Source organism: Colossoma macropomum, unplaced genomic scaffold, assembly GCF_904425465.1.
Source record: "Colossoma macropomum unplaced genomic scaffold, Colossoma_macropomum, whole genome shotgun sequence".
Classification (NCBI taxonomy): domain Eukaryota; kingdom Metazoa; phylum Chordata; class Actinopteri; order Characiformes; family Serrasalmidae; genus Colossoma; species Colossoma macropomum.
In genome coordinates, this window is record NW_023494792.1 from 6,724,491 (window position 1) to 6,751,783 (window position 27,293).

A 27,293-nucleotide genomic window follows, 5' to 3' on the forward strand; every position below is an offset into this window, starting at 1 on the left:
CATCCAACATCAGTGCCTGATCTCACTCATAGTGTTGTGGCTGAGTGCAATCAAGTCCTCTAATTTGCTAGCCCCCTTTTACCCTGTTCTTCAGTGGTCAGGACTCCCACAGAGCAGGTACTATTTGGGTGGTAGATCATTCTCAGTACTGCAGTGACACTGACGTGGTGGTTCTGTGTTAGTGTATGTTGTGCTGGTCTGAGTGGATCAGACACAGCAGTGCTGTTGGAGTTTTTAAACACCTCAGTGTCACTGCGGGACTGAGAATAGTCCACCAACCAAAAATATCCAGTCAACATTGTCCTGTGACCACTGATGAAGGACTAGAGGATGACCTGCACAAACTGTGCAGCAACAGATGAGCTATCATCTCTGACTTAACATCTACAAGGTGGACCAGCAAAGCTAGATTGTCTAATAGAGTGGACACTGAGTGCACACAGTGTTTAAAAACTCCAGCAGCACTGCTGTGTCGGATCCACTCGTACCAGCGCAACACACGCTAACATACACCACCACGTCAGTGTTACTGCAGTGCTGAGAATGATCCACCACCCAAATAGTACCTGCTCTGTGGTGGTCCTGTTGGGGACCATTGTAGAACAGGGTAAAAGGGGGCTAAAAGTATGCAGAGAAACAGATGGACCACAGTCTGTGATTGCAGAACTACAAAGTGCTCCTATATAGTAAGTGGAGCTGATAAAGTGGACAATAAGTGTTGAAACAACAATGCTGGCAAGTGATGAGTCGAGCCAGTCAGAAAGTGAACTAGTGCTGTAAATCAAACACGTCGTCTGCTGGGCGGTGTTTGGGAGTTAGCCCTGCCTGCTGAAGGCTCTGTACACAGAGCGCAACCCAAAAAAAAACTACAGCAGCGCTGCCACAGAAGTGAAAGAGGAAGGAAGAGCAACGATTTCCTCGCCAGAATGTGTGACCGCGCGCAGCAGGAAGATTCGAGGCGTCTGCGAAATATCTTTATTTTGCTGTGAGGCGTGTTGCGTCTCAAGTTTCTTTCGCTAGACTGAAATATAAATAATAATAAATATTATAAAAATGGCGAGGCTGAGCGAGCATGGGATCCGTCTCAGTTCTGTGCGTATTATTCATGCAAACAAACTACGTCGTAGTAACTGTGTTGTATTGCAATGTGCCATATGATGCGTCTGTGTCCTTCTAGATGAGTCCGTCTTACCTGGACAGCAACTCCACCAGTCACACGTGGCCGTTCAGTGCTGTCGCAGAGCTCGTAGGTAAGACGTTAAGCTTGTTTCTCGCAGCCTGGAGAACTGAAAACAGCTTTCTTCCAAGGTTTCGCTTTAGCAGATCCACTTCCGCACAGGACTCCAGCTCCAGCTTGATAGAACATGAGCACCTGCTGCTGCTGCGCGTCCAGCCGAGCGTTGACCTGTGCGTCACGGCCAGAAATGCGCAAACAGCAGCGAGCTCTCTTCTGAAACGAGGCTATTAGAGACCGTTGAACAGAGTGCATTCCGTTTTTTACTGTGTGCACAGCTTCTTGCTTGTTTAATGGTAAAGACTAGTCTGAGAATAGGGGCTGGTGCAAGCTGCTGGACAATGCAGTCGTTGACCCTGCTGTGGACAGAAATGCAAACATGCAAATAAACAGGGAACTGCTGTTTACACCATGCCATTGACTTAAAAGGGATTGACATCTGTTTTTCAAAATTTCTGCTTAATTAAGTGGTTAAGATGCAGACAAAGTCATCCAGAGTGGTTTGGTGGGAAATGCTGTGTTCTAGAGAAACTTACAGAGTCAGAGTTGTTCACAGTGGTGGTGATAGAAACCAGACGTCTGAAGGTTTAATGCCTCTGAAAGCTCCATCACATGTTTAGTTTATTATGTGGAGTGGGTATGTGTGTGCAGTCTGATGCCTGAGACATTTTTTTAAGATAGTTTTGAAATAAGATTTTGGCCTGGAAAGTATTTCATAGAGAGTATATTTTTCTTTTTGAATTTGCCTCTATTTTTATTGTTATTAGCATGCGAAAGTTCAATAAGTGAATATAAATAAACATGTCCTTTGCAGCAAACAAACTTAAATATTACATTTTTCTGCACATTTTAATGCACAATTTTTGTTTACCATTTTGGAAATAAAAACATAAAATAACTTTTGCACAGGACACATTTTATATTTATTTTTCCCCAGCATGTTAAACTCACCAAATAAACAGTAAATTGTGTAGTGTTCCCTGTAGAGGATGTATTAACTTATTTTCACTTAGATAATCAGAAAAAAATTTGACCAGGGGTGCCCAAACTTTTGCATATGACTGTAAAAACTCAGAAGCCATATTTAGGTTCAGTGGTTGTTGAGTAGTAAATAAAATGGCTACATTTGCATTGTAGACATTGCGACTCCTGGTTCCTGTAACCGCCAATGTAAGGACATCTGAGCTGACAAATTTCTGTAGTGTACTCTTTCACATCAGGCCACTCTGAATGACTTTTTACATCTCAACAATTGAATTATACTGATATTTTGAAAAACTGGTGGAGTTTTCCTTTAACCAAATCAGTTACCAATTATACTAGTCTGTTCAATGCCTGACAAGCTAGCAGTGTGTAGCTTGCTTGTTTCAAAGTAAGCTTCATTTACTTAGAGGGAATGTACACCGAGTGCAGAAATAAACTCTTTCTCTGTGACTCATTTGCATTCACAACTGTTGGAGGAACACGTGTAACTGAGTAGCCTTATATATTTGTTCAACTGTCTGTATGTACTTCTCTTGTCTCATAGCACAGCTGTATGTGAGCTATGGCAATGTATCGACCATTTATCCACATATCCTAAATGTGTGTAAAAAGTGTAGCCCACTGATTTGCTGCTTCTCTGTGTTGTAGATAATGCGTCTGACCCAGGAGTCACGGCCAAGCAGATCTGGATTGATGTGGTGACCGTAAAGGGGCACCAGTGTCTCAGCTTTGTTGATAATGGCAGCGGAATGACACCCAACAAACTGCATAAAATGCTCAGGTAAGTTGATTTAGAACACACCCTGTTTAGGCATGGTGTCTGTTGACACTGCATAACCAGGCCAACTGTCATCTGTGGAAGATAATAGAGAAGTGCTTATGGAGGAGAACTGTTAGACATACCCCAGTCTCAGAATACAGAATACAGTAATTAATCATACTTCTTTGATAAATTACAAGCTACTGTTGCAAAAGAAACACTACTTTTTGAATGCTTTACAAGCCAAGGTTTTAGTTTTTGCTTATAAACACAAATTTGTGGAATCAACTGAACCTCTACTTTTTTTAATAAGCTACAAGCGACAAATAATCCGTATGAAACTACACCATGCTTACGTCGTGCTGACGACTGTGACTTTTGTGGGTAAAGCCTCAGAGGGGTGCTTTATTAAACCGTGCTCAGGACAATGGGTTTTGAGGAGAAGAGCTGTGGGAGAGGATATTTGCTGGTGTGCAGGATCCAAGCAATGTAATCAAGGGAAGTGTTCATGTATGGAGAGCTAGTGTTGATCATGAAGAACACTGATGTATTGTTTACTTGCTGTATTGTTTAGTAACAGTATAATATACATAGTACTTATCAAAGAATTCCTAATAGTCCATATAATAAGCAGAGGTTTTTTCCAACTGCCTGGACAGCTCTGCTGGTGGTTTGATCTGACTAGAGAAGCCAGGCCATTGGAACAAAATCCTGGGAAGGATTTTTACTTTCTGGACCTGAATTTTACACCTCTGATAATAGGCCTTACGATTAATAAGTGATTACTACACCTTGTGTTCAAGGGGTTAACCTGACCTTGTTTCCTTAAAGACATAATGGTTTCTGTCTCTGTAATGCAGTAGAAACTTTTGTTTCCTAGACATCCTGAGACAGTGAAAATCTGGCATGTTTCCTTTTATTCATGAACTTGTGGATGTGGATTGATGCGTTTTGCTCTTGCTTCTCTTTTTCTTTAGTTTTGGTTTCACTGAGAAAGGATCAGGTAAGGGCACTCACCCGGCCATAGGGGTCTATGGCAATGGCTTCAAGTCAGGTTCAATGCGTTTGGGTCGCGATGCTCTGATCTTCACAAAGAATGGAGGATGTCAGAGTGTGGGCATGCTCTCTCAGACCTTCCTACAGGCCATCAAAGCTCAGGCTGTCATAGTACCTATCACTCCCTTCAACCAACAGACTAATATCCTTTATGGACTCTTCATAATATTTCGGTTTTATTATCTAACTAAAATTAAAATTGCAGCCGGTGGTGGAAGTAGTGCTCAAGCGTTGATGAAACATTGCTACAGTTACAATTAAAGATCTGGCAATCAGAAATGAAAAATCTACTTGACTACTATACTAAAATGTACTTAAGTGTGAAATATGTTTCTATCCAAACATTTGCACTTGAACCTTTTATCAGAAGTAAAAGACAGATCTTGGTGGTTTCTCTCTCTGCTCACTTCAACTTAAAATATACACGGTTGACCACAGTAGTTGGTGAGTAGTTGCTAATACGATACCATCAAAATAAATGAGAAGAGGAGGTGGTTTGACTTACCAACTGAAAACATGTTGACATTAATAGACCTGAAGTCATGCCTCATTCTGTAGTTGACGTCATGCCCATAACAGAAGCTCCGGATGTAAGATTTTCTCTGTGAGAAAAATGATTGATGTTGAAAACTAGAGCTTTTGTATCCAGTCTTGATCAAAAATGCTCCAGATACTTTTTGCCATATGAACATTTTTTCTCTGAATGTTGGCAGATGCACTGCATTACGAGCTGGTTAAGGAGCCAAAAATATGAGTGCTGCTACAGCCAAGCTAACACTGCTGCACATTGAATTGACATCATAAGGCCTGGCAACTTCAGCAAAATACCCCTCACAAGGCAGTAAGCTTTATTAAATGTGCTAGTTAAACTGCTTTAGCAGTTATAGGTTTGAGTAGCTTGTGCTGATACATAACAGTGTTGAAGTTTAATAGTTGACTTTTGTGCAGCGTCATGTCAGGGCATAGGAGTGTTAGCTTGCTTGTAGCATGTGTGTTGCATTCTTTGTATTTTGACTGGTAAGTGATCTCATAATTCAGAGGATCCAGTGGCACTCACGGGGAAAATGTACACAGGTCAAAACATATCATGCTTAATGCATTTTTGTTCACCACAGGACGGAATAGCAGTGATCTTCAAAAACGGCATTGATTTTTCTCATATAGAAAATCTACTTTGACCCAGAGTTCCTGATAAGGACATGAGATCCACTACAGAACATCTGAGGTCTATTGCAATTGTATTATATGGTGAGATAACAGATTACATACATGCTGATTGTTTGACTGAATGGAAATGTATGGCATAATTTAATTACCGGCACCAACTGTAGTAGAGTGGAAGTTCCTAAAGTTCAAGGAACTGTAAATAACCAAGTACAGTACAAATACTCAAGAATGGTACATAAGTAGTAGAGATGAAACAGTATGAAAATGTAATATCATGATTATAGTGAGTAAAATTATCACAGTTATCAGCATTATCGGGGTATATGCTAAAAAAGTTCTGATACACAACTGAGATAATTTCACTAAATTTATATTGAAAACCACAAATAATATTGGCAGTAAATAAAAAAAAATTGTGTTTTTAAAGGCAAAACTTAAGCTTTTTTTAATCTGGTCCAGTATTTCCATACATGGCTCAAGTTCTTAACCTCTTAAAAGGCCAGAGCCTCCCGGCAGGCCTGAAGTTTTATTACACACTTCTATAACCTAAGGATAGCTCAATCAGTTTGCATTGAAGTCCCTGTAGTTACTGAATAATAAGCCTTAGTAATAAGCCTGGGATTTTAAGGGGTTAAATGAGCTTGTAAGGAAGACTTGAATTTCCAAGTGAGGACACAAAGGATGCGTTATTCATCACAAATTCAGCATGTGCTTGTTGTTTCTAGAAGGCTTGGTATAATATAGGCTAATTTGTGGTTGTTTCAGAATATCATGGTAATGTTGAAGAAGGCAAATTAAATAGCATTGTTTTCCAATGTTCAGTTCTTCCTGACAGCAAGGTAGGCTAATTGAGTCTGTTTACTGAACTTCAGACAAATGCAAATGATGCTGTCACATTCTAGTTATGCTGGAAAATCCATACAGAAGAAGGAAATAAAATGGACTAAACAATGTTCTGTTTCAAGAATATGCAAATACAGACATACATAGAATTCATTCTTAATGGGCATTCATCTAACTTTGAGGCTGAGCCGTCCTACCAAACATGCACAAATCATTAATATAGCGTAGTAACTCTGTGTTTTAAACGTTTAATTGTGCATTTAATTGTAATTCAGTGCCGAGTCAGCTCAATATTATAACTCATAAGCTGATTTAGCCTGTCAAAATATCCTAATTATTCTTTTAATGCTGGTGACAATTTCTGATAAGGTCATTCGCCAGCTTCTGCCTGAGTCGCCAGAATGTAACCGCTGTGTAATTTAAGGTGGAATGGGAAAATTTGAACAAGCAGCTGGCGAACAAGAAGCCAACATGAGCTTCTTAGTTTTATTGCTGGTAGGCTTTTTTGATAAGAACGTTTAAAACATCCTACCGAGAGGTTTTATGTAGGGAGCTACCTATAAATATGCACTACGGTAGGACATTTTGGCAAGAAAGTGCAATTCGTCAGAACACATTCAGTATCAAGTAGTGGGTGGTGGCTCAGTGTTTTCTTTCTGCATGTTCTGCAAAAAGGGTGACCATCTTCAATTAAGTTTCCCTCTGCACTCTTAAAAACAAAATATGGCCACGCTTCCCAGACTCATTCTTCTTACAAGGCTAAAAAATCTGTGGCATGCCCACCATGTTTTTTTACTGACACAAAACAAACCCAGACTGGGTGGTGGGCTTGCGCGTCTCCATCTGGAAGACTGTTGCTAACTTTGGTTGATGCTGGATGGTATTTAACGTGAGTTTTTCAAAGCAGGGTGACTGACCACGATTTTAATGATAATTAAAAATTGAAACAGTAACTCTAAATGTCAGGAATTTTACCATGGTTCACCTTGACACCAGTAACTGTTTCATCCCTCGTAGGTAGTTCTTTACTTGAACTCAGCTACTCTCCACCCTGGCCTCAAATCTATTTAATGGGCGTTCCAAACGCGCTCTAAAACTAATTGTCTAGTCTGTGTAACCAAGTAATGCATTTAACATGTTTGTATGTGTGCTCTTCTTTTGTGCCATCCATCCTTAACTGTTCCTGTCTCACAGTCTTTGGTAATAACTGAGGATTCTGAGGCAAGTCTGAGAGCCATACTCACTCATTCCATCTTCAAGTCAGTGTTTGAGCTACAGGAACAGCTGGACTCAATCCCAGGCAAGAAGGGCACCAAGATCCTCATCTGGAACATACGCAGGTGTGTGGTATATAGCTACACCATCACATAAGGATGTCCCAATACATTTTTTTTTCAGATCCCAGTACTTTCATATCAACTATCAACAAATACTGAAATGAGGTACCAGTCAGTGTCTTTGAAACTGTACAGTAAAACCACTTTTTTTAGACTTAGACAGACTTTATTGTCATTCAAATCTACACCGTACAGTGCGCATTAGACCGAAATTACGTTGCATTGGCTCAGAGTACATTGGGGAGAAGAAAAAAAAAGAAGTTGTTGTTGAAACAAGCATAACAGTACAAACTGTTGTGAGTATGTTATGATTTCATTCCACTTTAACACTGTTACTGCTAATGGCATTTTAAAAACCAGAATGAGTGCACAGCACAGCAGAAATTTCGACAAGTGGCAAAAAATAACTTGAAGCGTAAATAGCTGTGCATTCATATTTTACGTACAAATAGTTTCACCATATTTTGATGAAAGGCGGCTAGCCCAGGTGATAAAATGGCATTGCACGTCTTTAAAATAGCCATTATTCTGCTGCAAGAAGTGCTCTTTATTGAACACACTGGCAGAAATGGGCACATATGGAACACCAAGTTTGAGGGGGAGGTCATCTCTAGTCACTGCCTTCACGGTGGCCCCCCTCAAAAACAAAATCCACACATTATACCACTCCCCAACACATAACGCAACGTAGAAAACAACATAAAACAACACAACAAGACCCTTTTTCAGAGGGTGTGTACCACAGGCATTTGCGTGTGGCCATCTGCATAGCCACACCTCCAAATTCTCAGGCGCCAGTGCCAGCCAGTAGCAGACCGCTATACTTTTTGCCATGTTTCAATAAAGGCTTTTTAAACTTTTTCTAAGGATGGTGTACCCGAGGTTTCTTTGCTCTGGAATTTATTTTACACATGCCTTGTGGATGCGGATGGATACTTTTTTGGGTTTTTTGCCTCTCCCAGCATGGAACCATTTCTTTTTTGAGTTTTCTGCACCCATGCCCCAGGAGCGCCTGTCTTTTTTGTTTCATTTTTGTGACCTCTGTAGTGTTTCTTCATTTCTTTTGTTTCATGCCTTTACTCTAATTCAGCAGTTTCACTAGTTCAGCAAGTCTGTGAAATAAAGGTGATATTTCGGTTTTGTGAATTTACATGTAAACTAACAACAGTAGTAGTAAAATACAGTATTTTTTTATTTACATACATTTAGCTGTTTTTTTTTTTAATGGACATTGCCGATTACATTTTACAGTACTTTGACAATGAAAATTGTTTTTTTTACAGTGTATGTTGTGGATAATGTCCATTTATGGTGTGTCTATGACATAAATTGAGCAAACAAAATATGGTATTAATTGAGCATCGGCTACAATTCTGATCTGCTGAGTTGGATCTCCATAGCCCTGTGTGTCACTGTTTGACAGCGCTTGTGTGCTGTTTGAAAAAGACTATGATTTTGAGAATCTAAAGATATTTATATAGCTGGGTTAAAACTGGGATTGATAAACAAAGATTTTCATAAACACCTGTACACTGCACTGTCTAATTGAAGTAAGTCAAACTGACTTGCAAGTTTCTTGAGATCATAGGTATGAATCATTCACAGAGGTTGAAATTCTATAGAATCCTCTCTGTAGCCCACATCTTTACAGGCAGGTTGCAAAGCAACTTAAGTTCTAATGAAATCCTCATACTCATTTAAGAGTTTTTTGTTCATCAAACTACTTAAGTACACATAAACAATTTGGATGAATTATTGCCAAAATGAGATTTTTTGCACATACCAGATGATTTTGTACAAGTAAATGTGGTCAGTATGGCGGATTTTGAATGTGTTGAGCATATTATGAGCTGCAGTCGTTCAGTCTACATGACATAAAGATCATTTCTTGCACATCATTCATTTGCATGATTTGAATATTTTATGTACTACCAACTAGGTTTTCATTGACACAATGCACCCATGGTTTGCTTTGACATGAGTAAAAGATCATGTGCTCATCAGATGCACCAGTGTATGTTCTGCCTGATATTATGTTGGGGAGTTCATTTTACTACCATCAGGCCCTAAAAGCAGCCCCTGTCCTAGTGGCATAGCCAGTCTTTAAAACTTTACAGCATAATAGGAATAAAATGAAAATTTCCCTGAATGAACTGGTGTTTTAGTGTTGTCTTTGCTTCACTGACAGGAACAAGGATGGAAAGCCTGAGTTTGACTTTGATACAGATAGGGAAGACATTCGCCTGCCTGAGATCCGTTCTGAGGAGATGGAGGGGAAAGGCAAGAAGAGTTACTTTGGCCTTCGGAGAACTGACCACATCGTTCCAGAGATGGACTATTCTCTCAGAGTGAGTGAGGGAGGGAGGAGAGGGGATCAGGGAGGGATAGAGGGATGGATAATGGAGTTGAGATGAAGAGAGGAAACAGACTGAAGAGTCAGAGGTTATAAAACAGTTTTATACAGTTTTTATACATGTATTTGACCATCTGTCTCCCTCTTTCCTTTTCTCTCTCTCAGGCATATCTCAGCATTCTCTATTTGAAACCCAGGATCCAGATCATCCTCAGGCAGAAGAAAGTTCAGACCAAACTAGTGGCTAAAAGTCTGTCCATGATTGAGAATGATGTTTACAAACCACAATTCATTGTATCCTTTTATACACCTCTGATTGAAAGGGGTATATCAGCTAAAATATCCGCTGTCCACAAAAGAACGAGAAAGGAAACCATTGGGAGGTCTTAATGTGCAGTGGTACAGAATGTATTTGTAGCATTTCTATTTTTACACTCGTCATGAGTGAAAAACATAGTGGGAGTTTATTAGTAGTGCCTGGCTGGTAAGCGGCAAAACTTTCTTACATTATCCTTAACCGTGCCCAACTCAGAACGAACGCGTGAAGATTACCTTTGGCTTCAACCGCAAAAACAAAGATCATTATGGCATCATGATGTACCATAACAACAGGCTTATCAAGTCCTACGAGAAAGTGGGATGCCAGATTAAGGTACTGGATGCAAACATGGCCATGGATGGGATCCTGTATTTCTGGCTGATTTCATGGTTGTAGTCTGATTCTTTCTAAAACTGTATGAAAATGGAAAGGTCAGGGCATTTTTAGTCTCAGCCTCAGACCGCACATAAACACAGTGTCTGATATCTGTTGCACGTTAAGCTGGCCATAGTTTTGTCAGTTCCATTCTGATGGGCTCTCTGTTCCGTAGGTTTTAATCATCCATTTTGCTGGTGCTGGGATTTGAACCCACAGCCTTCTGGTTACTGTCTCGCCGCGCTCTCATTGATTCTTATTGATTCTCTCTCTTTCTCTTTTATAGTCTTCAGGACAAAGATCAGGAGTTGGTGTTATTGGAGTTATTGAGTGTAACTTTCTCAAACCAGCTCATAACAAGCAGGACTTTGAGTACACCAAAGAGTACAGGTAAACCAAACATTGTCACAGAGTACAGATTGTATATTTAAGTATATTTAAAGTGATATTTTGCCATGAGAGAAATTTTGCTATGCATAGAATTTCTGCTGAACTGACAGCTACTACAGACACCTGCAGATTTCATAGATTTAACTGCATAGATTTAACTGTTCATTCTTGTCCTCTTAGGCTCACTATAGCTGCTCTCGGCCTTAAACTCAACGACTACTGGCGTGAGAAAAAAGAAAAAAAAGCCAAAGAGAGAGCGTTCCGAGCCCTAGAGAAGAAAAGTGAAGAGGGGAATATGGAGGAAGATGAAGAGGATGAAGAGGAGGAGGAGGAAGAAGTGTAAGCCGTAGTCTCTGTCATGTTGCTATTAGACAAACAAAAGTAATGATGGTATATGTCTGAGAATAGCCTGTTAAACTTGGTGCTGGACCTCTGACACCTGCCCCCAAATTCCTCTATACTGTGCCGGTTTCATGTTCAGAGTACAATCAATACCAGAAGCAAAACAAGATAACTAGTGAAACACTGTTTTTCCCTCGCAAGAGATAATGGCCTTATCAGCAGGAGCTTGTGAGTTTGATCCCTGGCCATGCTACAGATATCTGTGCCCAGGAGTCCAAGAGAGTTTAACTGGTCTCACCTTCTCTGGGTGGGTAGGATGACCCTCCCTCATCACTCAGTGGGCTACTAGACAACACAGGCATCCTGTAGCTGATGTAACAGAATTGGCAGTTAGCACTCTCTTCCAAGCATGCTGACCTGTCCTGTGAATTGTTAACAATAAAAATCCACATTATCTCATTGATAATCAACATCATTGACTTATTGCTGCCGCCCCACACAGATAATCTTGTAAGTCTGACATCAGGATGGCCACATGCGAAAAATCAGATTTGCTAGAGAGCTTGTTTACATATCATAGCTTTTTGCGATGTCAGTATTGCAAAGGCCAATATTATGATACCGATTGGCATACGATACATTGTTTAGTAGCTTTTTTTTGCTCTTTTTCGTGTGCTACACATTCTTTTATTGCTTCGCCTCTATTGAACAGTTTCCTTTGTACAATAATTCTAATCTGTGGTTAGTCAAAAACATTAGTGTAGAAAAAATGGCTCTTAATTAAAGGAAATACAAACAGAACATCACCAACTGATTAACTGCACATGTGCATGCTTTGAACACCACTTTAAAGTATGTACAGGAAAAGTATTCACGTTAAAAGTTGAAAGAGTAGATAATCAGACTGGCAAAGAATGTTGAGTACATGCGTGAAACAAAGAAACTGTGGTACCTCAGATGTACTCTCCAGTAGAGAGTGAAATTGGCGAGCTTGTCCAGAGGAAGGGTGCCAGTTAGTTGCCAGAGTGGTTTAATGATAACCACTATAGTTAGCATTATACTGTTGTTTGCAAAAATCTGAACACCCACAGTCAAATTCTGTTTTGTTTGTTTTGTAAGGGAAAATAAGTTACCACATTGTCTATAGGGAACAAATTTGAACACGACATTTTTCTGCCAATTTTAGTGCACAATTTTTGTTTATCTGCTGAATTTAATAGATTGGAAATAAAATAAAAAATGTTCCAAGGCCACATTTGAGTCTTTTTTCGATAAATGCCACAAATACACAATAATTGTGCATTAAAATGTGCAAAAGCATGGTCTCTGTAGACAATGTGTACTTATTTTCCCTTCAAAATATAATTTGATCAATTTGACTTTTGCATACACCTGTATGAGGCTGTATACTCTAGCCCAGTCAGTGATTCTACGGTAAATAACTACCATCAGGGAAAATGCACCCTATAGGATATGGCTATGAAATGCTCACATGTGGTACTTCCTAACTGAATTTGGATCACGATGACATCATTTATCGTGATAATTTTGCAGACGGTAATCATTCATTGTTGTCCAAGCTTGTGTAGCCCCTCCTTAAAACCCCCTTCTACAACATTTCTAACCAGTGAGTGTGTGCTGATTTTGTGTGCCACACTGCCTGCAAGTATCTGCCCTGCCACTGGCCACTGCTGCTAAACCTTAATAAGGCACCTGTGTTCCATTGTTTTGATGGCCAGAAACTCTCCCTGGTGTACATACACAAGGTTAAAAAAAATGTAACTCACAGTCAACTAATGATTTATGGAGATTTTCTAATATCTTAGAATGTGTGGAATTGGAATGGCTGAAATCGCTTAGTGAGAATGAATGCTGTTGTTTAGTTGTTATTGCCCAAATCTACACTGCACTAACATTTGATGGGTAAACAGAGAAGGCTTGTGTAGCTAAAAACAGGCTGTTTCGATAGCAGGCAGCTTTTCTGTTAGACCACAGGGTTCACACGTTTACTCTGTGACTCTCAAACACTCGTTCACACACAAACCCCAGACTTCTTGAGCTGGTGATAAAGATAAGGAAACTGTCACGTCAAACCTGCCTCTGAGTATGAATAGAAAGCGGAGGAAAGAGAAGGAACTTTATCTGCAGATCAGCTTAAAAGGAAATAGCAGCTGGCTGTGTGGCTAACTGAAGCGTACGTGTTGTAAACTCTCTGTATAAAATGCTAAAAAGTGAGCTGTGACACTTCATCTGAAATGAGATTTTGATGAAAATTAACACTTGTTAAACACACATTAAACTTGTTATTTTCTGTCTCATAGGGATGTGACATGGATTCAGTGTGAGGACTGTATGAAGTGGAGGGGTATTCCCACTCATCTGTTCTCAGGGAAGGTTCCTGAGCCCTTCACTTGTAGCCAGCATCCCACGGCCCGTCTCAGGTCAGAGCTAACACTCCCCTTTTCACAGCCTCACCCACACCTTCACATCCACCTGTCTGCTCACTCACGTGTTGCCTGTAGTCCACAGTAACCACACACCATTGCTTCACTTCTTGCAAGCGTATTCTGAAAGCCACACTACGTGGCTGTCAACTTTGCTTTGCTTAAGCTGATCTTTAGCTTTTAAGTTGCATCCACCAAACTTGGTAGAAATTATTTTTAAGCGTTTTCTTGTTGGATACACCCATCATTTATGCAAAAATAATGGCATCGTATCCTGCTTTTTTATTGTTTTTTTTTCCCGTAATCCACTTGTGAAAATTATATAGACTGTTTTTGATACTGTCCTTAAGACTGATGTCTGTAAATGACCTCTGATTTGTTAATTGGATGACTTGTATTGTGCCTCATTCAGAAAGCAGTTCTGGGGCCATATTACAGAAACTTCCTCTTTTTGTCTTAACTTAAGATCTGACAGCTCAAGATAAGATTTTTCACAAACTCGTATTACAGAAGAAACTCTTATGTTAATTTAGAAATCATATCTTACTGTATCTATTCTCAAGTTCGGAAATCTTAACTTACTCGATTGAAGTCGACAATGATGGTCATGTTTGTTACCTAGCAACTGACCATGGCACAACTGAAACATAAACACATAATCAAAATAATCAAGTTAGTTAGCCAGACAGCTAACGTTAGCTACCGTTATTGATGGAAGAAAGCTTAAACAAAACTAAAGCGCAATAAACTTGAAGTTAAGAACATTGAGACAGCGCTTCATGCTGTTTATCAGAGCATCGCGGCTCCACAGTTTCAGTTTCCCAGATGCTTTAGCTGACAGCGCTAACGTTATTCCTCCTAGTAAACAGACACACGTTCAGTCTCTTCATTATTCACCACCATCACTGTAAGATTTTATCTGACTAATCAACATCATTATTAACACATGAAGGTAATAAGAGGAAATGGTGGTGGTCATGTCTGCAGTGTAAAACCCTCTTAAGTCAAAGCACCATTTTCAGTGTAGATAAATGTAGCATCATTATGCTAGTTACAGTGAACTGTGCTGCCTGTCACTGAATAAAACGATAGAAACGGACACCTCTGGAGTTTTTTTAAAGTTAGAACAGAATTTAGGAGATTTACTCTAGTTAGGATGTTTCTGTAATACTGTTTTCTTATCTGGAGTTAATGGATAATGTTGATCTGAAATAGCTTCTGTCCTAATTTCAGTACTAACTGAAGTTGTTATGGTGACTAATCAAATGAGATAAGATTTCAGACTTAAGAAGTTTCTGTAATACAGCTCCAGGCTTCTCACTTCGGTGTGAATGGACTGGCTAACCTGCTGTGAGCTGAATTGGCAGATACATGTAAATACATGGGTTTTTCAGACACCACAAAAGCAATAAGTTCAAAACAGGCCACTTGTGCAACTTAATGACTATGTGTGAGCTGTATGGACCGAACAGTGAACAGTACCTTTTGCACCTTTAACAGTGTTTACATGCTACAACTCTTTTATTTAAAAAAGTGAGAAAAATCTGATAACATTTTTTCTTTTCACCCACAAGTGAAATGTTGAATATGATTCACTTATCGCTCAAGGACTGTGCTGATGACATCAGAATGCTTGTGCTGTTTATAGGCCATTGTGATGTAATTCGTGCAGCAGGCCACTCACAGATAGCACTGATGACATCACAGTGCCTTGCCCTTTGCACTGATTACACTTGTAATTGATGAAAGACAAATGCTGTGTTTACATGTTGCCACAAAAAAGGTCATCATAGGTGTATGTGTCCGATGGAGGCATGAAGACGCGCAAACGTTGCCACGATTATCAGAGGAGAGCAGCGTATTTTGTTTGTTTAAGGTGAAAAAAGTCAGGCAGATGCTCTAAACTACTTATTATATATTTATACTATATATTTGTACTATTTATATAATGCTGGGTGCGTCTAGACTCCAAGAATGAGACGTTGGCTTCCATGGCTTCCAGAAAAATCAGCATCAAGTTCTTTCCACCAGAGTGGTCGATGGCAAAAGACAGGAGACTCCGAACTCTCATTCTGCACACAGCTGTGGTCAGTGGACTGTTGCCACTTCCAGTGGCAGGATTTTCTGTCGCAGCTCCGTTGAAAACAGTGGAATATCTGATTGACTCTCAACATGTAAACACAGCATAAGGTTTCAAAGTGTATTTTTTCCCATCCACTTACGGAGTGGATTATTCAGTGTGATTCTAATTGTAACTATAACTTACGGGCCATGAGCGAATCATTGTGATGCCATCAGTGCAGCTTGGCACTCACAGACTGCACTGATGACATCACAGTGCTTGTGCTTTTCGTGCTGAATACAGTTGTGATTTGTGAAGTACTAAAGTTTAAGTTGATCATTTTTCCCATTCGCTTAAATTGTGGAATATTCAGTGTGATTCACTGAATATTACACAATATACACACACATACAGGCCGACGCTGAACTACTCCTTAGTTCTATACAAGACGTATATCTGTCACTGTCTTATCGAAACTGTCTCTCTCTCTATATTTTTGTGTTTCTATTGTTCTGTTTAATTGAGCATATCAACATTTATTTATGTTTACTTCTTTGCCTTCTTCTATGAAGGTACCATTTTGGAGATGTATTGTAACTCCTCGTGATTAAGACATTTTCAAGCAGGCTTTTGGCCTGATAAAAAGTTACCCTATACCCCGTCTCAGCACCCAATGAGAGAACTGTATTTTGCTCAATTTTTTATGTATTTTAGTAACATAATACAGTGTATATACCGTGTTATAAAATACATACCTTACCTGTCTTCTTTATTTGTACATTGTTTTGTCTTGCTGGCCCTCAGCCCACCAAAGACATTGTTTTTGGCCCCCCAAGACAAAAACATTTAGAGTAACACAGTAGGGTGCTTTCACACCACGTTACCTGTTTTCCACAGAACCTCTGAACTACCTCTCAACGTTGGAACATAAACTGTGGCAGTAATACTGATTAAAGAGTTTGTGTGTGTGTGTGTACGTGTGTGTGTGTGTACGTTCACATGCTGTCAGCAGACAACCACAATCAACTGACTTCATGTTGTCTTTGTGTTGTTTCTTAAAGGAGCTGCTTAGTGCCAGAGGAACCAGAGGAGGCGGTGGACGAGCTGACACCCAGCTATGAGAAAACACACAAAAAACAGTAAAGTGACCATTAGCAGCCGTTCTCTGAGTGTACAGATGCATGTGTGAAAAACAGAGAGAGAGAGAAAGAGAAAGAGAGAGAGAGAGAGAGAGAGATGGTCAGAATGTGGCATTATAGGTTACTGTTAAACCACATCCTGAGTACTCAACTGTGAGAACCGTGTGTGTGTAAAAGACAGACATTTTTTTTCATTTGAATTATATATGACAACATTTGTAATCTGCTACAAACACTGGCTGAGTGTTTAATTGTTTGTAGGGAACCAGGCCCGGTCAAAAGAAGAGGAAAATCTGTGGAGGTGAGGAGAGACAAAGCATGTGCATGTGCACATACACAAACATGCACACAAAATCTCACAAAGAGCAGTGATCTTTTTTGCACAGCCAACACCGTAAAAAGTCAGATACTTTGCCTATGTCTATAACATAAGTGTAGTATCTGAGTTCTATTATTATGTGTTATGCTGTGCTGGCTTGTGAATATGACTTAAAATGTCAAATTAGTGCAACAGATAAAACTACAAACTCTGATGACAGTAAATAAACAGTTTAGCGGCTATTTTCGTAAGTGCTTCTCAAATAAGATGATTTTACAGAGATGGACGCCATCTCTTTTAAATATGTATATATATATATATATATGTCGGAGCAAATTATATGCTGTTGATGATCAGCAAAATATAACTATAACTGGACAGGTTTGAAGTGTGATATATGATGTAATTCATTGCAATTACTCAGTCTATAACAATTACAATTAAATGAACTGCATTTCGAGGATGTGCTGTATAACTGAATTTTAAAGCAACAATTACAAACCTTTAGGAGTTATCATTCAGTTTGAAGCCATGAGTGGTTTACAATCAGACAGGTGAAGGTATCTACCTAATTATAGATCGTAGATCACAGTAGTAGACCATCTACTATGGAAAGTCCCTTTGCAGTTTAGTGGTAAGATCATGGCAGTAGCGGAAGCAGTTCAGTTGGCAGAAAACAATACTAAGTAAAAGTGCAGTCATTTAAAGTAACAAAGTCTCACCCTAAAAAGTGTAACTATGGAACATTTTTACTCCTGTTTGTCTTTAACTTAAGTAGGACACAATAATATAAACATACACAGGCATGCACACAGAAGACCTCTAACTTCCTCTGCCCGTTTTCTTTTTTGTCTCTGTAAAGAACTGTCGGATGTCTATAAATTTCTCAAAAAAAGGAAAATGTCATGTACGTTTACAGTGTGAGGTTAAGTGTCATTAACCGCAGCTTACACTTTGTGGAGGAAGCATAGAGAAGCTGTGGCTTGACTGGGGAAAAACAGACTGTGTAGTGCACATGTACAGCCAAGTTTCTTCATATACAGTGTGCAGTGTGCATCCAAACTGTTCAGCAAGAGCAACTATCATGCTCCACTTTAAGACCAAATACATGCATATTTTGTGACTGTTGATAAGCAGTAAATATAAAATAAACCAAACCACTTGGTGTGCAAGTGTGTCTTTGCTTTTCATTTTGTATATTAGCTTATGCAAACATACAGTATGGACAAAATGAAACAAGTGTACATGTCTTAATGATAATGCTTAAATGAAAGCTAACGGCTGCAGTGTGTCTCATTTCCCCATGAATACACTGCAGGTATTATGAGTTTTTTTGGTTTTCATGGCTTGTGGTTCTCCTCCTGCTAGCCCCTCCCATTCTCTGTAGTAGAGATCAGGAGGAAATGTTTAAGGCTATGTGCTAAAATTATTCCAGAGTTTACCTGTACCTATTTTTGCACATAGCATATAAAGTCTTACATGAACTCTGATTGACACCTTATATTTAAATATCATGTTTTACATTACATTCCTCTAAAGCTAAACATCCTCACTCTGCTCTCATAGAGACACTACTAAAATGGATTTGGAATTTTGTGTGTGTTTGTGTGTTTAGGCGAGTAAAGGTGTGGCCCAGCCTCAGAGCAAAGAGCCCTCTTCAGAAGCCAGAGTGGATGAAGCTGTCATGGACACAAATCATAAGGACAAAGAAAACGACTCCACGCCAGAGCCTTCAAACTCACACGGGTCTGAAAACGACACCCTTGTAATCCAGTTTATTACAGTACAGACTGTTCCTTCTACAGTCTAGTGGGATTACATAGAGCCAAAGAGTGGGCTACCATTCAGTATGGTAGAGGACCATGCTAAGATTGTTCACAATAAATATTCACCACATGTTGCTAATTGTAATGTTCTGTTCCTCATTTGCAGCAACAAAAGGAAAGCAACATGGTCAAACAATGACATAGGCAGCAAGTCCCCTAAACGTGCTGATCCTTCTGGTGAAGGAGAAAAAATAACTGCAACAACAGCAACAACAGAAAATACTTCAGAAACTGAAAAGGCAGACAACAACAAGGCCCAGGCCCCAAGTACAGTGACCCAGGAGGACAAAATTCAAAATTCTACAGAGTGTCCTGCCATAGACTCAAACCAGAATCCTCCAGAACAGCAGGCCTCACATGGCCTTCAGCCTAAAGAGCAGCTCAGACTCGCCTCCAGCTCACTGGGCTGGCCTCACCCTCCCACCTCCCAGCCCTCCATGGCCTGGTCCCACCCACTTCCCCCAGCTCAGACCGTGGTGGTGCCTCCCCTCAGCCGCTCCAGCCGCCAGTCAGTTTCTCCCTTAACTGTAGAAGGCCTGGATCGGCCAGCGCTCACCCTGAGACTGGCTCAGCTGGAACGAGAAGCCAAACGGCTTAGGAAGACCCTCGGCCTTCAGGAGCCGGCTGTGGAAACAGCTACATTAGCGGAAGGGGAGGTGTCAGGTTCAGCAGTAGAGGGGGCGACAATACAAGGTGGGGGGACAACCCCCTCTGTTCAGAATACAGAGACATTAACGCCCAGTGCCTCTACAAAATCAGAGGTTGAAGACAAGGCAACAGCATCTACGGCATCCAAGGTGAGAATGAATGCTGTTGTAGTCAAGGCCAGAGGTGTAGTCTAAGTGACATGCAGATGTATGTCATGTACCCAGCAGGATACTGCTAGGGTTTGCATTATCCCATTTAAAAATGCTCTAACATACATGGGAAATTTGCGTATTTGGCTGTTGCTACAAATGTTTGTGATTTGACAGAAGAAAGGAAAGCACTAACAAGAAAAAAAAGCACTGATTTAACACTGACATTCAATCCTTAACCTCAGCCAAAGAAAATAAAAACCTCACTCAACATCAAGCTTGTTAACAAAATGAAAACGAACCTTAAGGTGTTTTACACGTCCCAGTCACACAATCATCACAACTTATTACTAGGAATACTTCTTCCTTGGAAAAGAGTTTTGACGTTGCTAATCCCCTTTAGAATCTCAAAATGTCACAGAAAAGTTTCCCACTCAGTGATAACAGCCTCTCAGAGACAGTTACATGCTTCACAATTCATGGTAAGGTAATGTTATTCTTAGCCACCGACAGCAATTTAATTGGCCCTGTAGACATAACAGTACTAATTCCATAGAATTCCAAGAAAAATAATAAAACATGCAGTAAAAATATTTAGTGAAAAATATTTATTAATATATTTTAAGTGAAATTACTTCATGAATGTTACTTTAATGTGTTATAGCTATTTATCTAGCTAGCTAACCTACATTACTACATACATATTACATACATACATACATTACTAAGCTATGCTAGCTTTGTTAACCATGAGAAATATGTGGTGGTCACTGCAAATACACAGTTCCTTATCTTGGTAGATCAGGTTGTGCATTCAAAGTGTTCCGACTACTTCAGACCACGTGTCAGGCTCCAGTCCTTGTGGGCCACAGCACTGCACACTTAAGCGTTCTAACTCATTAAACTGATTCAACTCTTCAGCTAAGAGACAAGGCTTTAATCCATTCAGAGTGTTAGATGAGGGAAAACACATATCTCCACAGAGCTGTGGACTGGAAGGAACCCAGTTTGACCTTCCTGGATTATACTATTCCACTGGTCAGTGCTGTAATTTGTCTGCTGCATGGCGAGTTCACTCAGTGCTCACTTAGCAGCCTGAGCTCAGAAAACCTTTACACAAAAAGATCAGGTCAGCACCTCAGTTATTCATGTTATTCAAAAATGTTAACTCTTAAGAGTGTGTAATCTAGGTGTTTTTCTCTTGTTCTTCAGAAAACAGAAGCTCAGTCGGACAAACAAAGCTCAATACAAAGAAATGGCAGTCCCTCAGCCCAGCAGGGGGCACCAATGAGTCCCACAGATGATCTACATTGGAGCAAGACATTGGCCAAACTGCAGAGCCAAAACCAGGCTCTCTTTACAGAAGTAAATAAACTGAAAAAAGAGAAGGAGCAGCTTCTGAGCAAAGTGAGACAAGTAGAGAGAGAAACACGGGACAGAAGAGACCAAAGCACCAGCACACCCTCTAATGTTAATGATAGGTGTGTACACAAACATCAAAAATTCAGTTACTCCTCTTTAAAGTTAAATCAAGCATTTTGCCATTACTTTAAAGGAATACTCCAGTGTTGCTGTTTTGTTATTACTCTATTCTCTGATGTCTGTCACAAGACATTTATTTTTGGTTTAAAATTTAGTTCTGGTTTAAAAAATGTTATATAGTCATGCATTTAAAACATGTATTCAGAAAATTCAGCAACTGCCCAATGGTTTTTAGTAGGTGAGTTCTTAATCAACAGGTTTTCAATTCTTTTTACATACAAGGAAACATGTTAGTGTCTGTGGGAATGGACAGTACAATGCAGTTGTGACTAATAGAGATTTTGGGAAAAAGAAATGCTGGAGTATTGCTTTAACCCATTCCTTTCTCTGTAATTCAGATTACACTATATGGCCAAAGGTATGTGAGCTTGTTGGACATCTATTTCCAAAACCATGGTTATTAATATGGAGTTGGCCTTCTTTGTGGTTATAGCAGCCTCCACTCTTCTGAGAAGGCTTTCCACAAGATTTTGCAGTGTGTCTGTGTGAATTTGTGTCTGTTCTGTCAAAAAAAGCATTTGAGAAGTGAGGCACTGATGTTGGACGAGAAGGCCTGGCTCACAGACGACAATCCTATTCATCACAGAGGTGTTCAGTGATGTTGAGGTCAGGGCTCTGTGCAGGCCACTGGAGTTCCTCTACGTCAAATTCATGAAACCATGTCTTCATGAACTTCGCTTTGCACACATGGGCAGAGTCATGCTGGAACAGGAAGGGGTGTGGCTACAAAGTTGAAAGCATATAATTATCCAAAATGGCTTTGTATGCTGCAGCATTAACATTATTGTTGACTGGAACTAAGGGGCCCTGAGAAACCCTGAGAAACAGCCCCAGACCATTATCTCTCCACCACTAAACTTTACTGTTGCCACTCTGCACTTTGGTAGGTAGCATTCTCCTGACATCCACCAAACCCAGATTCATCCACCAGACTGCCAAACAGATTCCAGAGAACGCATTTCCACTGCTCCAGAGTCCTGTTCTGAGGCTGCGTGCTTTCACCACTCTATGCATAGCATCCCAACGGAGGTGATACCAAAATAGTACTAGGTACCTGGTTTGCCTAATGAAAAGCCGAAAAAGGCAAGTAGAGTCGAGTTGATGGATACCATGGAGTGGAAAAGTGGCTTAAGATGCTTCCAACTCACAATAATAGCACTTGCAGTTGACCGGGGCAGATCTAGTAGAGCATAACTGAATTGTGCCAGAGGTTCCACCCAGTGCCACGTTTAAAGTCGCTGAGCTGTTAAGTACGACCAGTTCTACTGCCAATGTTTGTCTATGAAGATTGCATGGCTGTGTGTTTGATTTTATACACCTCTTAGCAGTGGGTGTGGCCATATAGTGTATCTCAGTTGCTCCTTTCCTATCTCTACAGTGTTAAGCACTCTTCTCTTTTCTTTGCTTCTTTCTCTTCCTCTCCATTCCCTCTCATCCCTTTATTGATCTCAAAAGAAATAAGCTTCTCTTTGGCTGTTTCTTTTTACAGTATTGCACTGGAGCGATTACGTGCTATCCGTCGGAATGTTGTGTCTCTCCTGTCCTCCATCCTGCCTAATTTGGACATGCAGGGTATCAGCTATGACACAGGGGATGTGGACAGCATCCTGCAGCAGATCATCCAAGTTAACAACCTCTGACCTCAGTTCAGTGCTTGTAACTGAGCTCCACAAGAAGGATGCATTTACACCACAAGCCACTTGTTTCAGCACACTGCCTGGAACGAACCTGTTTATCCTGATATTTCATCCTGTTGCATACAGATCTGAGTATTGGTACTACTTTGTCGTATATAGATGATGCCTGAACACAAGCATTAACCCCACAAATATTAAGCACATGATGCTGATCTTCATTGTGCTATGGTAAATGTATAGGTTATTGACTGCAAGGGTGGCTCTGCAAATATCAAGCAAAAATATAACATTTAGAAGTTTTACTTTTTTTCCCCCCCAAGTCAAACTTTTTTCGTTTTCAGCAATGCCGTGGCATCTGCAGAGCTTCATACTGCTGTAAAAGAAAAAAAAACAATTTTGTTCAGGCAGAGTAGAGTTAGAGAGAGTGCTCAAAGTAATAGTCACTCTACCATTTCACAGTGCTCTTTGTGTTATGCTTTATTTGGCCAAATCCTTTTTGTTTTTCTAAAAAGACAGTTGTGTGTCCCACATAATTATTGTACTATATTATTCTCAAGGGATCCTTCAGCAATAAAGTAAACTTGTTTAAGTACTTTTCAATAATTGCATATTCAAATTACTGAGGGAACTTAGAAAATTGGAAATTATAATGCATTTTCCTACCAAATCTTGACGCTTTTCAGAGCAAAACAAGGTGTCGAGGAGGGTCACTGAGCTAGCTGAGCATTTTCGCTTGATATGTGGGGTCAAGGAACTGGTAGCACATTTAGAAGGCAGACTGCTGAAAAGAATGACGTCGCACTCCTCTTCAGCGGATTTAAGCTCGGACATAAAGACACACAACTTTGTTTATACATAGTTTATTACACAGTATAATACAGTACTGATCAATGACAAATTTTAAAAACAAATATTTGAATGAGCAAATAACCAGTTATATGGATTAAATACTGTATGCACATTGTGACAATAGATACTTCTTTTTACTGAGACAAACATTTGTGGGAAATTCAGTAAGAGGAAGTAAACATAAAATCTTTTCTTTATACATTAATAAGCAGATTCAGCAAAGGACACTGGTTACTTTCACAGTGCAGCATGAAAATAATGAAGCATTCACACACTTGGTTTGTTGAAAGATGTTTACGATACAGTTCACAGGCACAGAATGAGAGTTTGATAGTAAAGATCTGCTCAAACTGCACATGTACACATGCTTAGTAGTGATTTAGAGGGTTAACTGGATATATACAGCATATTACCATATACCATATTAGCATATCAGGCTATTTTACTTTCTCTAGCCCCGATCTGTCTGGATCCACAACAATGCAACATCGTCTGATCTCCACCTTTCTTCGGAATCTCATTCTCTGCAATCCATTTCACCAGAATACAGTTAGCTGCACCTGTCTGAGGGAAACATTTCTGCCAATAGCTAAGCTAGTTAGCAGGGAGTACCTGAGGGGGTGAGTTTAGGGTTGCTCAATGTGGACAAAGTACTGTGACACACCTTACAATATACTGAAAACATACTGGTGAGCCCTTGATAAGACCTGCATTAAGTGTGCCTGCATTATGTAATGTTTGTTGGATCATATGAGTGCTTTGATTGATTAATCACAACATTCAAAGGCCGCTCATCTGGAGTATTTAAGATTGGTCTGGTTGCTCATAAGAGACAGAAATGTTGTAGTTTGTTGGAGGGCTCATTTGCATTTGTGGCCTTCTACAATATATCTGCCAATAGTGTAATAATGATTAACAAATAACATTGTGCAGCTGTAGTGATACCTAGTAGGACTAAACAAGAGGTCACATATTAGTGCAGCCAGCCATATAATGTTGGAAACTACTATATGACTGTGCTGATTACAATCAGAATCCACTCACATTTCAAATTAAAGTGGGTCTTGTCTTCAAAGAATGCATGATGGCCAGCTTTGAGACATCTTTTCCTCTGACATGAACGGTTCCACTAAGGGTCTGTTTAAAGCTAGCAACCCCATGAGGATGATCAGACTGTTGTTCCTGAATGGAATGTCAATATAACCAGTTTTAAATGAAAAAAGTGTAGTTGGCCTCATTTATATCAGGTTAGAGACTAAGGTCTATTTAAAGCTCTTTTATTTAGTACAAAGGTAACAATTAAAATAAAAGATTATAAAGGGCAAACTACTGAGTGAAGAAAAAAATCAAAAGTATTGTGACAGTGCAAACAGATGCGTTACTACATACAGATTGAACAATAAAAACAGGTCATATAAGGAAATAAGCAGATATTTACAGTTTGAGACAACTAATACCAAGTGCTTAGAGACATTGCATATACTTGAAATTAGGTGGCAAGCAACAGCCATGATAAAGTGTCTGGAATAGAAGATCCTGTTTCAGTCAAGTAACTAAGAATATGCCAAAAAAGGAGAGCAGTGTCTGAAAATTCTAGGACTGCAATTGGTTCTAGGTTTGTCAAGCCTGGATAAATTGCATGTTCTGTTTTTTGAACTTGTACGCAATGCAGGCACTACAATAATGAATTATGGGAAATGTAGTTAGGAAAAAGATCATAATTTACAAATATTTTTGCGATTGTACTTGCTTAATGTACTAGTGTTTTAAGAATATTGCAACTAAAACAATCTAGGTTCAAGAAGTAATTTTAAAATGCAATAAAAGCTGGGGTGAGTCCCTATCATATCTGAAGGACATCGTTAATGTAAAGCTAATGGGCAGTTGCTGGCTACTGGCCCTCTAAGAATTTTCACGCAACAGAACTCACTAACAGAACTTTTATCCACATCCATACCAGATCATTTCAGTAAGGCAATGATGCTTTGGAGGAGAAAGCTGCTAAACACACACACACACACACACACACACACACACACACACACACACACACACACACACACACACACACACACTTTCAATGGCCCTGAACCACGGCTAAAAGTGTGGAGGGACAAAAGACAAAGGTGACGCAGAGGGATTTGAAAGAACTAGAGTTTAACAAACGCTATTCTCAAAAAGGACACTTCCTATTTTAAAACTCACTGCCTGATTATGACACATACTTAGTGTAAGATTACTTTAGAAAACTGCCACGTAATTATGGAATAAAGCAATGCTTACCTTTTAAACCAAACATTTTAAACGGAACAGCAGTGTATTTGGTTTCATCCCGCTTATTTAGATGATATAATTCCACGAAACACAATTCCAAGTGTTGTTATTAAAACTTAAAATGTGCAGGTTTGGAGTCTAACGCTACATGTTGCAATCTGTGGTCTGATGGTAAACTCTATTAACAAGTACTGACCTCAGGTCAACCACATACCCTAATCAGCGGTAAACACAAAAAGCGACATAAACTCAACACTGGCCTATTTGCAGCCCAGGGACACAGGCTGAGGACTGACCTAAGATCTAAAAGTAGATTCTAGCGGTTGAAAAGTGCTTGCCTGGGAGGACAAAGACCAAATGAGCAAAAGTGCTGAGAACTAAGGCTCACTACACGGTGTGAAGGTGAGAGGAATGAGAGAGCGAACATTAAAAGGCTAGCGCTCGCAAGAGTCAAATCTGTGTACATAATAATCATGAATCACGTCTTGGGCAAACTCTCATCCAAAAAAAACACGCATGCTTGGTCTGCATCTGTGCAAGTACGTGCTTGTATGTGTTCTCAAGTGGAGAGTTGAGCTAGCTCATGGTCGCTGGATGAACTGATCTGTCTTTCTACAGCTCTCTGGGCCTTACAGGCAGCCATCTTACTTGTAATGTCGTGTTTCTTCTCAAAGTAGTTTACCAGAGCCGGTTCTGTTAGCAAAGATGCCAGCACCTGCTCAAATGAGATCGACCAATCGGCATCTGGTGCACTACCCCGCCTACAATCATTCCCACCTATAGCTCCGCCTATTCCACCTCCGCAGCCAATCAGAACAGTGTCGTCTGCGATGTCCTCGCACTGCAGAGAGCCAGCGCTGACAACGGAATATGACGAAATTGACGTGTCGTCCTTCGCTTCTTCATCTGACCCATTGGCTGGTGGGGTCGGGTTCTCTAGCTGGGCCTCTGCCAGGGCTTTTGACACAAGGGATTGTCCACCCTCCCCAGAAGAGTCCTCTTTTTCTTGTTGTGGGACATCTTCTGCTACAAGAGCCTGGAGTTCAGGCTTTTTGCTGCCATTGTTGGTGAATTTCTTGCCCACCTCTCCAATGCGCAGCAGCAGACTGGCCACTGTAGCGATGGCATGATAGAGCTCCTGCTCCAGAGGGTCCTCACTGAACATATTGTAGAGTGTCTTGCACAGCTCAATGAACTGCTCCTGAATACAAAACAGGGCATCATCAAATATGTGGCATATTAAC

General features: G+C 40.0%; 2 protein-coding genes across 3 annotated transcripts in view; one reads left to right on the forward strand and one right to left on the reverse strand.

Annotated features, from left to right (window-relative positions):
* The first annotated feature begins 644 nt into the window (after positions 1 to 644).
* zgc:152774 (uncharacterized protein LOC553526 homolog) lies at positions 645 to 24,207 on the forward strand. Of its 2 annotated transcripts, XM_036575725.1 has the most exons (17): positions 645 to 1,092; positions 1,178 to 1,250; positions 2,867 to 2,999; positions 3,956 to 4,176; positions 7,237 to 7,384; positions 9,570 to 9,729; positions 9,900 to 10,028; positions 10,267 to 10,386; positions 10,715 to 10,818; positions 10,999 to 11,157; positions 13,482 to 13,601; positions 16,728 to 16,805; positions 17,067 to 17,106; positions 18,740 to 18,870; positions 19,057 to 19,747; positions 20,960 to 21,228; positions 22,779 to 24,207. In XM_036575725.1, exons 1-17 carry the CDS (start codon positions 1,054 to 1,056, stop codon positions 22,927 to 22,929), a joined length of 2,766 nt encoding a protein of 921 aa, XP_036431618.1. In that variant the 5' UTR covers positions 645 to 1,053; the 3' UTR covers positions 22,930 to 24,207. The 2 variants fall into 2 exon arrangements, with proteins under 2 accessions (XP_036431618.1, XP_036431619.1); XM_036575726.1 differs by lacking the exons at positions 645 to 1,092; positions 1,178 to 1,250; positions 2,867 to 2,999; positions 3,956 to 4,176 and adding an exon at positions 4,226 to 5,282 and having other exon boundaries at positions 7,239 to 7,384.
* LOC118811499 (TBC1 domain family member 9B) overlaps positions 23,771 to 27,293 on the reverse strand; it is a 28,091-nt gene continuing 24,568 nt past the window's right edge. Inside the window, 1 exon segment of the mRNA XM_036575724.1 lies at positions 23,771 to 27,250. Within this exon segment, the coding sequence (XP_036431617.1) occupies positions 26,609 to 27,250 (642 nt within the window). The 3' untranslated portion in view covers positions 23,771 to 26,608.